Below are 14,807 nucleotides of genomic sequence, written 5' to 3'. Positions count from 1 at the left end.
AGACAGAGAGAGAGATACAGAGAGAGAGACAGAGAGAGAGATACAGAGAGAGAGAGAGATACACACACAGAGAGAGAGAGACAGAGAGACACAGAGACAGAGACACAGAGACAGAGACACAGAGACAGAGAGAGATACAGAGAGAGAGAGAGAGAGAGAGAGAGAGATACACACACAGAGAGAGATTAGACCCAACCAAATCATGAGAAAACAAAAAAGATAACTACTTAACACATTGGAAAGAATTAACAAAAAAACAGAGCAAACTAGAATGCTATTTGGCCCTACACAGAGAGTACACAGCGGCAGAATACCTGACCACTGTGACTGACCCAAAATTAAGGAAAGCCTTGACTATGTACAGACTCAGTGAGCATAGCCTTGCTATTGAGAAAGGCCGCCGTAGGCAGACATGGCTCTCAAGAGAAGACAGGCTATGTGCTCACTGCTCACTGCTCACAAAATGAGGTGGAAACTGAGCTGCACTTCCTAACCTCCTGCCCAATGTATGACCATATTAGAGAGACATATTTCCCTCAGATTACACAGATCCACAAAGAATTCGAAAACAAATCCAATTTTGAAAAACTCCCATATCTACTGGGTGAAATTCCACAGTGTGCCATCACAGCAGCAAGATTTGTGACCTGTTGCCACGAGAAAAGGGCAACCAGTGAAGAACAAACACCATTGTAAATACAACCCATATTTATGCTTATTTATTTTATCTTGTGTCCTTTAGCCATTTGTACATTGTTAGAACACTGTATATATATATAATATGACATTTGTAATGTCTTTACTGTTTTGAAACTTCTGTATGTGTAATGTTTACTGTTAATTTGTTGTTTTTCACTTTATATATTCACTTTGTATGTTGTCTACCTCACTTGCTTTGGCAATGTTAACACATGTTTCCCATGCCAATAAAGCCCTTGAATTGAATTGAATTGAATTGATATAGAGAGACAGAGAGACAGAGAGACAGAGAGACAGAGATACAGAGAGAGAGATACAGAGAGAGAGATACAGAGAGAGAGATACAGAGAGAGAGATACAGAGAGAGAGATACAGAGAGAGAGATACAGAGAGAGAGAGAGATACACACACAGAGAGAGAGAGACAGAGAGACACAGAGACAGAGACAGAGACACAGAGACAGAGAGAGATACAGAGAGAGAGAGAGAGAGAGAGAGAGACAGAGACAGAGAGACAGAGAGAGAGAGAGAGATACAGAGAGAGAGACAGACAGAGAAAGACAGAGAGAGAGAGAGAAAGAGAGACAGAAAGAGAGAGAGAGAGAGACATGAATACCATTGGGGTTATTATAATATAAACCATTGGGGTTATTATAATATAAACCATTGGGTTATTATAATATAAACCATTGGGGTTATTATAATATAAACCATTGGGGTTATTATAATATAAACCATTGGGGTTATTATAATATAAACCATCAGTTTAGTGAATACCATTGGGGTTATTATAATATAAACCATTGGGGTTATTATAATATAAACCATTGGGGTTATTATAATATAAACCATCAGTTTAGTGAATACCATTGGGGTTATTATAATATAAACCATTGGGGTTATTATAATATAAACCATTGGGGTTATTATAATATAAACCATTGGGGTTATTATAATATAAACCATTGGGGTTATCATGATATAAACCATTGGGGTTATTATAATATAAACCATCCGTTTAGTTAATACCATTGGGGTTATTATAATATAAACCATTGGGGTTATTATAATATAAACCATTGGGGTTATTATAATATAAACCATCAGTTTAGTTAATACCATTGGGGTTATTATAATATAAACCATTGGGGTTATTATAATATAAACCATTGGGGTTATTATAATATAAACCATTGGGGTTATTATAATATAAACCATTGGGGTTATTATAATATAAACCATCAGCTTAGTGAATACCATTGGGGTTATTATAATATAAACCATCAGTTTAGTTAATACCATTGGGGTTATTATAATATAAACCATTGGGGTTATTATAATATAAACCATTGGGGTTATTATAATATAAACCATCAGTTTAGTGAATACCATTGGGGTTATTATAATATAAACCATTGGGGTTATTATAATATAAACCATTGGGGTTATTATAATATAAACCATTGGGGTTATTATAATATAAACCATTGGGGTTATCATAATATAAACCATTGGGGTTATTATAATATAAACCATCAGTTTAGTTAATACCATTGGGGTTATTATAATATAAACCATCAGTTTAGTGAATACCATTGGGGTTATTATAATATAAACCATCAGTTTAGTTAATACCATTGGGGTTATTATAATATAAACCATCAGTTTAGTGAATACCATTGGGGTTATTATAATATAAACCATTGGGGTTATTATAATATAAACCATTGGGGTTATTATAATATAAACCATCAGTTTAGTGAATACCATTGGGGTTATTATAATATAAACCATTGGGGTTATTATAATATAAACCATTGGGGTTATTATAATATAAACCATTGGGGTTATTATAATATAAACCATCAGCTTAGTGAATACCATTGGGGTTATTATAATATAAACCATTGGGGTTATTATAATATAAACCATTGGGGTTATTATAATATAAACCATTGGGGTTATTATAATATAAACCATTGGGGTTATTATAATATAAACCATCAGTTTAGTTAATACCATTGGGGTTATTATAATATAAACCATCAGCTTAGTGAATACCATTGGGGTTATTATAATATAAACCATTGGGGTTATTATAATATAAACCACTGGGTTATTATAATATAAACCATCAGTGTAGTGAATACCATTGGGGTTATTATAATATAAACCATTGGGGTTATTATAATACAAACCATTGGGGTTATTATAATATAAACCATCAGTTTAGTGAATACCATTGGGGTTATTATAATATAAACCATTGGGGTTATTATAATACAAACCATTGGGGTTATTATAATACAAACCATTGGGGTTATTATAATATAAACCATCAGTTTAGTGAATACCATTGGGGTTATTATAATACAAACCAGTTTAGTGAATACCATTGGGTTATTATAATATAAACCATCAGCTTAGTGAATACCATTGGGGTTATTATAATATAAACCATCAGTTTAGTGAATACCATTGGGTTATTATAATATAAACCATCAGTTTAGTGAATACCATTGGGGTTATTATAATATAAACCATTGGGGTTATTATAATATAAACAATTGGGGTTATTATAATATAAACCATCAGTTTAGTGAATACCATTGGGGTTATTATAATATAAACCATGGGGGTTATTATAAAATAAACCATGGGGGTTATTATAATATAAACCATTGGGGTTATTATAATATAAACCATCAGTTTAGTGAATACCATTGGGGTTATTATAATATAAACCATGGGGGTTATTATAATATAAACCATTGGGGTTATTATAATATAAACCATTGGGGTTATTATAATATAAACCATCAGTTTAGTGAATACCATTGGGTTATTATAATATAAACCATCAGTTTAGTGAATACCATTGGGGTTATTATAATATAAACCATTGGGGTTATTATAATATAAACCATTGGGGTTATTATAATATAAACCACTAGTTTCGTGAATACCATTGGGGTTATTATAAGATACACCATCAGTTTAGTGAATACCATTGGAGTTATTATAATATAAACCATCAGTTTAGTGAATACCATTGGGGTTATTATAATATAAACCATTGGGGTTATTATAATATAAACCATCAGTTTAGTGAATACCATTGGGGTTATTATAATATAAACCATTGGGGTTATTATAATATAAACCACTGGGTTATTATAATATAAACCATCAGTTTAGTGAATACCATTGGTGTTTATTATAATATAAACCATTGGGGTTATTGTAATACAAACCATTGGGGTTATTATAATATAAACCGTCAGTTAGTGAATACCATTGGGGCTATTATAATATAAACCATTGGGGCTATTATAATATAAACCATTGGGGTTATTATAATATAAACCATTGGGGTTATTATAATATAAACCACTAGTTTCGTGAATACCATTGGGGTTATTATAATATAAACCATTGGGGTTATTATAATATAAACCACTAGTTTCGTGAATACCATTGGGGTTATTATAAGATACACCATCAGTTTAGTGAATACCATTGGGGTTATTATAATATAAACCATCAGTTTAGTGAATACCATTGGGGTTATTATAATATAAACCATTGGGGTTATTATAATATAAACAATGGGGGTTATTATAAAATAAACCATGGGGGTTATTATAAAATAAACCATGGGGGTTATTATAATATAAACCATTGGGGTTATTATAATATAAACCATCAGTTTAGTGAATACCATTGGGGTTATTATAATATAAACCATGGGGGTTATTATAATATAAACCATTGGGGTTATTATAATATAAACCATTGGGGTTATTATAATATAAACCATCAGTTTAGTGAATACCATTGGGTTATTATAATATAAACCATCAGTTTAGTGAATACCATTGGGGTTATTATAATATAAACCATTGGGGTTATTATAATATAAACAATTGGGGTTATTATAATATAAACCATCAGTTTAGTGAATACCATTGGGGTTATTATAATATAAACCATTGGGGTTATTATAATATAAACCACTAGTTTCGTGAATACCATTGGGGTTATTATAAGATACACCATCAGTTTAGTGAATACCATTGGAGTTATTATAATATAAACCATCAGTTTAGTGAATACCATTGGGGTTATTATAATATAAACCATTGGGGTTATTATAATATAAACCATCAGTTTAGTGAATACCATTGGGGTTATTATAATATAAACCATTGGGGTTATTATAATATAAACCACTGGGTTATTATAATATAAACCATCAGTTTAGTGAATACCATTGGGGTTATTATAATATAAACCATTGGGGTTATTATAATATAAACCATTGGGGTTATTATAATATAAACCATCAGTTTAGTGAATACCATTGGGGTTATTATAATATAAACCATTGGGGTTATTATAATATAAACCATTGGGTTATTATAATATAAACCATTGGGGTTATTATAATATAAACCATGGGGGTTATTATAATATAAACCATCAGTTTAGTGAATACCATTGGGTTATTATAATATAAACCATCAGCTTAGTGAATTCCATTGGGGTTATTATAATATAAACCAGTTTAGTGAATACCATTGGGGTTATTATAATACAAACCATTGGGGTTATTATAATATAAGCCATCAGCTTAGTGAATATCATTGGGGTTATTATAATATAAACCATTGGGGTTATTACAATATAAACCGTCAGTTTAGTTAATACCATTGGGGTTATTATAATATAAACCATGGGGGTTATTATAATATAAACCATTGGGGTTATTATAATATAAACCATTGGGGTTATTATAATATAAACCATCAGTTTAGTGAATACCATTGGTGTTTATTATAATATAAACCATTGGGGTTATTGTAATACAAACCATTGGGGTTATTATAATATAAACCGTCAGTTTAGTGAATACCATTGGGGCTATTATAATATAAACCATTGGGGCTATTATAATATAAACCATTGGGGTTATTATAATATAAACCATTGGGGTTATTATAATATAAACCATTGGGGTTATTATAATATAAACCACTAGTTTCGTGAATACCATTGGGGTTATTATAATATAAACCATTGGGGTTATTATAATATAAACCACTAGTTTCGTGAATACCATTGGGGTTATTATAAGATACACCATCAGTTTAGTGAATACCATTGGGGTTATTATAATATAAACCATCAGTTTAGTGAATACCATTGGGGTTATTATAATATAAACCATTGGGGTTATTATAATATAAACAATGGGGGTTATTATAAAATAAACCATGGGGGTTATTATAAAATAAACCATGGGGGTTATTATAATATAAACCATTGGGGTTATTATAATATAAACCATCAGTTTAGTGAATACCATTGGGGTTATTATAATATAAACCATGGGGGTTATTATAATATAAACCATTGGGGTTATTATAATATAAACCATTGGGGTTATTATAATATAAACCATCAGTTTAGTGAATACCATTGGGTTATTATAATATAAACCATCAGTTTAGTGAATACCATTGGGGTTATTATAATATAAACCATTGGGGTTATTATAATATAAACAATTGGGGTTATTATAATATAAACCATCAGTTTAGTGAATACCATTGGGGTTATTATAATATAAACCATTGGGGTTATTATAATATAAACCACTAGTTTCGTGAATACCATTGGGGTTATTATAAGATACACCATCAGTTTAGTGAATACCATTGGAGTTATTATAATATAAACCATCAGTTTAGTGAATACCATTGGGGTTATTATAATATAAACCATTGGGGTTATTATAATATAAACCATCAGTTTAGTGAATACCATTGGGGTTATTATAATATAAACCATTGGGGTTATTATAATATAAACCACTGGGTTATTATAATATAAACCATCAGTTTAGTGAATACCATTGGGGTTATTATAATATAAACCATTGGGGTTATTATAATATAAACCATTGGGGTTATTATAATATAAACCATCAGTTTAGTGAATACCATTGGGGTTATTATAATATAAACCATTGGGGTTATTATAATATAAACCATTGGGTTATTATAATATAAACCATTGGGGTTATTATAATATAAACCATGGGGGTTATTATAATATAAACCATCAGTTTAGTGAATACCATTGGGTTATTATAATATAAACCATCAGCTTAGTGAATTCCATTGGGGTTATTATAATATAAACCAGTTTAGTGAATACCATTGGGGTTATTATAATACAAACCATTGGGGTTATTATAATATAAGCCATCAGCTTAGTGAATATCATTGGGGTTATTATAATATAAACCATTGGGGTTATTACAATATAAACCGTCAGTTTAGTTAATACCATTGGGGTTATTATAATATAAACCATGGGGGTTATTATAATATAAACCATTGGGGTTATTATAATATAAACCATTGGGGTTATTATAATATAAACCATCAGTTTAGTGAATACCATTGGTGTTTATTATAATATAAACCATTGGGGTTATTGTAATACAAACCATTGGGGTTATTATAATATAAACCGTCAGTTTAGTGAATACCATTGGGGCTATTATAATATAAACCATTGGGGTTATTATAATATAAACCATTGGGGTTATTATAATATAAACCACTAGTTTCGTGAATACCATTGGGGTTATTATAATATAAACCATTGGGGTTATTATAATATAAACCACTAGTTTCGTGAATACCATTGGGGTTATTATAAGATACACCATCAGTTTAGTGAATACCATTGGGGTTATTATAATATAAACCATCAGTTTAGTGAATACCATTGGGGTTATTATAATATAAACCATTGGGGTTATTATAATATAAACCATCAGTTTAGTGAATACCATTGGGGTTATTATAATATAAACCATTGGGGTTATTATAATATAAACCACTGGGTTATTATAATATAAACCATCAGTTTAGTGAATACCATTGGGGTTATTATAATATAAACCATTGGGGTTATTATAATATAAACCATTGGGGTTATTATAATATAAACCATCAGTTTAGTGAATACCATTGGGGTTATTATAATATAAACCATTGGGGTTATTATAATATAAACCATTGGGGTTATTATAATATAAACCATCAGTTTAGTGAATACCATTGGGGTTATTATAATATAAACCATTGGGGTTATTATAATATAAACCACATGGTTATTATAATATAAACCATCAGTTTAGTGAATACCATTGGGGTTATTATAATATAAACCATTGGGGTTATTATAATATAAACCATTGGGGTTATTATAATATAAACCATCAGTTTAGTGAATACCATTGGGGTTATTATAATATAAACCATTGGGGTTATTATAATATAAACCATTGGGGTTATTATAATATAAACCATCAGTTTAGTGAATACCATTGGGTTATTATAATATAAACCATTGGGGTTATTATAATATAAACCATTGGGGTTATTATAATATAAACCATTGGGGTTATTATAATATAAACAATCAGTTTAGTGAATACCATTGGGGTTATTATAATATAAACCATTGGGGTTATTATAATATAAACCGTCAGTTTAGTGAATACCATTGGGGTTATTATAATATAAACCATTGGGGTTATTATAATATAAACCATTGGGGTTATTATAATATGAACCATCAGCTTAGTGAATACCATTGGGTTATTATAATATAAACCATCAGCTTAGTGAATTCCATTGGGGTTATTATAATATAAACCAGTTTAGTGAATACCATTGGGGTTATTATAATACAAACCATTGGGGTTATTATAATATAAGCCATCAGCTTAGTGAATACCATTGGGGTTATTATAATATAAACCATTGGGGTTATTACAATATAAACCGTCAGTTTAGTTAATACCATTGGGGTTATTATAATATAAACCATGGGGGTTATTATAATATAAACCATTGGGGTTATTATAATATAAACCATTGGGGTTATTATAATATAAACCATTGGGGTTATTATAATATAAACCATTGGGGTTATTATAATATAAACCATCAGTTTAGTGAATACCATTGGGGTTATTATAATATGAACCATTGGGGTTATTATAATATAAACCAGTTTAGTGAATACCATTGGGGCTATTATAATTTAAACCATTGGGGTTATTATAATATAAACCATTGGGGTTATTATAATATAAACCACTAGTTTCGTGAATACCATTGGGGTTATTATAATATAAACCATTGGGGTTAATATAATATAAACCATTGGGTTATTATAATATAAACCATCAGTTTAGTGAATACCATTGGGGTTATTATAATATAAACCCTTGGGGTTATTATAATATGAACCATTGGGGTTATTATAATATTAACATCAGGGGAGGACAAGACTCAGCATGGTTTAGTCTGGTATTAACACCAGGGGAGGACAGGGCTCAGCATGGTTTAGTCTGGTATTAACACCAGGGGAGGACAAGACTCAGCATGGTTTAGTCTGGTATTAACACCAGGGGAGGACAGGGCTCAGCATGGTTTAGTCTGGTATTAACACCAGGGGAGGACAGGGCTCAGCATGGTTTAGTCTGGTATTAACACCAGGGGAGGACAGGGCTCAGCATGGTTTAGTCTGGTATTAACACCAGGGGAGGACAGGGCTCAGCATGGTTTAGTCTGGTATTAACACCAGGGGAGGACAGGGCTCAGCATGGTTTAGTCTGGTATTAACACCAGGGGAGGACAGGGCTCAGCATGGTTTAGTCTGGTATTAACACCAGGGGAGGACAGGGCTCAGCATGGTTTAGTCTGGTATTAACACCAGGGGAGGACAGGGCTCAGCATGGTTTAGTCTGGTATTAACACCAGGGGAGGACAGGGCTCAGCATGGTTTAGTCTGGTATTAACACCAGGGGAGGACAGGGCTCAGCATGGTTTAGTCTGGTATTAACACCAGGGGAGGACAGGGCTCAGCATGGTTTAGTCTGGTATTAACACCAGGGTGGGTGGGTGGGTGGGTGGGTGGGTCTGTCTGTCTGTCTGTCTGTCTGTCTGTCTGTCTGTCTGTCTGTGTTACTCACTGTGCTATGGCCCGTAGGTTACTCAGTATGTAGTCTGTGTGTGTGTGTGTGTGTGTGTGTGTGTGTGTGTTACTCACTGTGCTATGGCCCGTAGGTTACTCAGTATGTAGTCTGTGTGTGTGTGTGTGTTACTCACTGTGCTATGGCCCGTAGGTTACTCAGTATGTAGTCTGTGTGTGTGTGTGTGTGTTACTCACTGTGCTACGGCCCGTAGGTTACTCAGTATGTAGTCTGTGTGTGTGTGTGTGTGTTACTCACTGTGCTACGGGCCCGTAGGTTACTCAGGATGTAGTCAGAGACGGCAGGTATCAGCTGTTTCACCGTGTCGTCCAGCAGGTCACACTCCAGTACGTACAGCAGACCGTGCAGCGCTCCCATACGGCTGGGGAGGTGGGTACTGTGCAGGGTCAGCTCCAACACCCGACACACAGGTTCAGAGGTCGCCTTGTCCTGAACACACACACAGACACAGGTTCAGAGGTCGCCTTGTCCTGAACACACACACACACAGGTTTGTAAGCACACACACTGTGTCTCACCATGCCCAGGACAGCAGCAGCCTTACAGAGAGCTGGTACCAGGTACTGGTTCATTATCTCATCTTCAGCAGGATGACTCTTCTGCAGCTCCATCAGGGTGGTGAACATCATGTCAAACTGGTTACGCTCCGTGAACAGGTCAGAGACCGCCAACAACTAGAGAGACAGAGAGAGAGACAGAGAGAGAGACAGAGACAGACAGAGAGAGAGAGAGAGAGAGAGACAGAGAGAGACAGAGACAGAGAGAGACAGAGACAGAGAGAGACAGAGAGAGACAGAGAGGGACAGAGAGGGACAGAGAGGGACAGAGACAGAGAGAGAGAGAGAGACAGTGAGACAGAGGGACAGAGAGAGAGACAGAGAGAGATACAGAGAGAGATACAGAGAGAGATACAGAGAGAGACAGAGACAGAGAGGGACAGAGACAGAGACAGAGAGAGACAGTGAGACAGAGGGACAGAGACAGAGAGAGAGACAGAGACAGAGACAGAGAGACAGAGAGAGACAGTGAGACAGAGGGACAGAGACAGAGAGGGACAGAGACAGAGACAGAGAGAGACAGTGAGACAGAGAGGGACAGAGAGAGAGAGACAGAGAGAGACAGAGAGAGAGAGACAGAGAGACAGAGAGGGACAGAGAGAGAGAAACCTCTTAACAACCAAGGAAATGATAAACAAAGAAATAAAGAGAGTGATTCTCTCGCCTTTCTCCAGAAGCGTGCACTCTCCCCGTCCCATAATGCATCAGTGCAAGTATGGCTGGAGGGAGTTTCCACCTTAGTCCTCGATCCAATGTAAACCATTGAGTGAATGAGAGAACAAACTACAGAGTCTGTGTTCTTAAAAACTACAGAGTCTGTGTCCTTACAAACTACAGAGTCTGTTCCTTACAAACTACATACTCTGTGTTCTTACCGATCGGACCACCTCGCTGATGAGCACAACAGGGGTGCGTCTGTTGCTAGGGGAACCGGGGAGGAGCCACTGGCTGTAGAGCTCCAATAGGAACTGAGAACAGGAGTGGATGTCTACACCTGCACGATGCTTCCTGTAGAGGTAGAAGAGAGGAGGGTAGAGAGAGAGAGAGAGAGAGAGAGAGAGAGAGAGAGAGAGACAGGTGTGTGTGTGTGTGTCTTACCTGGAGTTGATAGGAGAGGTAGGAAGAGAGGCGGGGGCCGGAGTATCAGTCTCATCTTCCTCATCCTCACCCCACTCTTCCTCTCTCAGAGGGGTAATGTTGTTCCCTAGCCACACAGAATGGATGGACACCTGATGGAGAGAGACAAGGAGTGGAATTAGAGAGAGACAATAAAGGAGATGAATTAGAGAGAGAGAGAGAGAGAGACAATAAATGAGAGGAATTAGAGAGAGAGAGACAATAAAGGAGAGGAATTAGAGAGAGACAATAAAGGAGAGGAATTAGAGAGAGACAATAAAGGAGAGGAATTAGAGAGACAATAAAGGAGAGGAATTAGAGAGAGACAATAAAGGAGAGGAATTAGAGAGAGACAATAAAGGAGAGGAATTAGAGAGACAATAAAGAGAGGAATTAGAGAGAGAGACAATAAGGAGAGGAATTAGAGAGAGAGACAATAAAGGAGAGGAATTAGAGAGAGAGACAATAAAGGATAGGAATTAGAGAGAGACAATAAGGAGAGGAATTAGAGAAGACAATAAAGGAGATGAAATTAGAGAGAGACAATAAAGGAGAGGAATTAGAGAGAGAAGGAGGAGAAGGAAGAGACAATAAAGGAGAGGATATTAGAGAGAGAGACAAAAGGATAGGAATATAGAGAGACAATAAAGGAGCGGAATTAGAGAGAGAGAGAGACAATAAAGGAGAGGAATTAGAGAGAGACAATAAAGGAGAGGAATTAAGAGAGACAATAAAGGAGAGGAATTAGAGAGAGACAATAAAGGAGAGGAATTAGAGAGAGACAATAAAGGAGAGGAATTAGAGAGAGAGAGAGAGAGAGAGAGAGACAATAAAGGAGAGGAATTAGAGAGAGAGAGAGAGAGACAATAAAGGGAGAGTGGAATTAGAGAGAAAAGAGGAATTAGAGAGAGACAATAAAGGAGAGGAATTAGAGAGAGAGAGAGAGAGAGAGACAATAAAGGAGCGGAATTAGAGAGAGAGAGAGAGAGAGACAATAAAGGAGAGGTATTAGAGAGACAATAAAGGAGAGGAATTAGAGAGAGAGAAGAGAGAGAGAGAGACAATAAAGGAGAGGATTTAGAGAGAGAGAGAGACAATAAAGGAGAGGAATTAGAGAGAGAGAATAGAGAGAGAGACAATAAAGGAGAGGATTTAGAGAGAGAGAGAGACAATAAAGGAGATGAATTAGAGAGAGAGAGAGAGACAATAAAGGAGAGGAATTAGAGAGAGACAATAAAGGAGAGGAATTAGAGAGAGACAATAAAGGAGAGGAATTAGAGAGAGACAATAAAGGAGAGGAATTAGAGATAGACAATAAAGGAGAGGTATTAGAGAGAGAGACAATAAAGGAGAGGAATTAGAGAGAGACAATAAAGGAGAGGTATTAGAGAGAGAGAGGAGAGAGAGACAATAAAGGAGAGGAATTAGAGAGAGAGACAATAAAGGAGAGGAATTAGAGAGAGACAATAAATGAGAGGAATTAGAGAGAGAGAGAGAGACAATAAAGGAGAGGAATTAGAGAGAGACAATAAAGGAGAGGAATTAGAGAGAGACAATAAAGGAGAGGAATTAGAGAAAGACAATAAAGGAGAGGAATTAGAGAAAGACAATAAAGGAGAGGAATTAGAGAGAGACAATAAAGGAGAAGTATTAGAGAGAGACAATAAAGGAGAGGTATTAGAGAGAGAGAGAGACAATAAAGGAGAGGAATTAGAGAGAGACAATAAAGGAGAGGTATTAGAGAGAGAGAGGAGAGAGAGACAATAAAGGAGAGGAATTAGAGAAAGACAATAAAGGAGAGGATTTAGAGAGAGACAATAAAGGAGAGGAATTAGAGAGAGACAATAAAGGAGAGGAATTAGAGAAAGACAATAAAGGAGAGGTATTAGAGAGAGAGAGAGAGAATAAAGGAGAGGAATTAGAGAGAGACAATAAAGGAGAGGTATTAGAGAGAGAGAGACAATAAAGGAGAGGAATTAGAGAGAGACAATAAAGGAGAGGTATTAGAGAGAGAGAGGAGAGAGAGACAATAAAGGAGAGGAATTAGAGAGAGAGAGAGAGACAATAAAGGAGAGGAATTAGAGAGAGAGAGAGAGACAATAAAGGAGAGGAATTAGAGAGAGAGAGAGACAATAAAGGAGAGGAATTAGAGAGAGAGAGACAATAAAGGAGAGGTATTAGAGAGAGAGAGGAGAGAGAGACAATAAAGGAGAGGAATTAGAGAGAGAGAGAGAGACAATAAAGGAGAGGCATTAGAGAGAGAGAGACCAATATAGGAGAGGAATTAGAGAGAGAGAGAGACAATAAAGGAGAGGAATTAGAGAGAGACAATAAAGGAGAGGATTAGAGAGAGAGAGACAATAAAGAAGAGGAATTAGAGAGAGAGACAGAGACAATAAAGAGAGAAAATTAGAGAGAGACAATAAAGGAGAGGGAATTAGAGAGAGACAATAAAGGAGAGGAATTAGAGAGAGACAATAAGGAAGAGTAGGAATTAGAGAGAGACAATTAAGGAGAGGAATTAGAGAGAGAGAGACAATAAAGGAGAGGAATTAGAGAGAGACAATAAAGAGTAGGAATTAGAGAGAGACAATAAAGAGAGAGGAATTAGAGAGAGAGAGACAATAAAGGAGAGGAATTTAGAGAGAGAGAGACAATAAAGGAGAGGAATTAAGAGAGAGAGAGAGAGAGACAATAAAGGAGATGAATTAGAGAGAGAGAGAACAATAAGGAGAGGAATTAGAAGAGACAATAAAGAGAGGTATTAAGAGAGAGACAATAAAAGAGGAATTAGAGAGAGACAATAAAGAGAGGAATTAGAGAGAGAGAGAGACAATAAAGGAGAGGATTTAGAGAGAGAACAATAAAGGAGAGGAATTAGAGAGAGAGACAATAAAGGAAGGAATATTAGAGAGAGAGAGAGACAATAAGGAGAGGTATTAGAGAGAGAGAGGAGAGAGAGACAATAAAGGAGAGGAATTAGAGAGAGAGAGAGAGACAATAAAGGAGAGGAATTAGAGAGAGAGAGACAATAAAGGAGAGGAATTAGAGAGAGAGAGACAATAAAGGAGAGGAATTAGAGAGAGAGAGAGACAATAAAGGAGAGGAATTAGAGAGAGAGAGAGACAATAAAGGAGAGGAATTAGAGAGAGAGAGAGACAATAAAGGAGATGAATTAGAGAGAGAGAGACAATAAAGGAGAGGAATTAGAGAGAGAGAGACAATAAAGGAGAGAATTAAGAGAGAGAGACAATAAAGGAGAGGAATTAGAGAGAGACAATAAAGGAGAGGAATTAGAGAGAGAGAGGAGAGAGAGAGACAATAAAGGAGAGGAATTAGAGAGAGACAATAAAG

At 35.1% G+C, this 14,807-nt stretch overlaps 1 protein-coding gene across 1 annotated transcript in view; it reads right to left on the bottom strand.

Annotated features, from left to right (window-relative positions):
• htt (huntingtin) overlaps positions 1-14,807 on the bottom strand; it is a 142,560-nt gene that overhangs the window by 12,851 nt on the left and 114,902 nt on the right. Inside the window, 5 exon segments of the mRNA XM_031814603.1 lie at positions 9,896-9,924; positions 10,048-10,209; positions 10,299-10,454; positions 11,213-11,345; positions 11,436-11,566. Of these exon segments, the coding sequence (XP_031670463.1) occupies positions 9,896-9,924; positions 10,048-10,209; positions 10,299-10,454; positions 11,213-11,345; positions 11,436-11,566 (611 nt within the window).

Source organism: Oncorhynchus kisutch, unplaced genomic scaffold (assembly GCF_002021735.2).
Source record: "Oncorhynchus kisutch isolate 150728-3 unplaced genomic scaffold, Okis_V2 Okis07a-Okis12b_hom, whole genome shotgun sequence".
Classification (NCBI taxonomy): domain Eukaryota; kingdom Metazoa; phylum Chordata; class Actinopteri; order Salmoniformes; family Salmonidae; genus Oncorhynchus; species Oncorhynchus kisutch.
The sequence above is the reverse complement of the archived record's forward strand: the minus strand, read 5'-3'. Positions and strand labels throughout refer to the sequence as shown.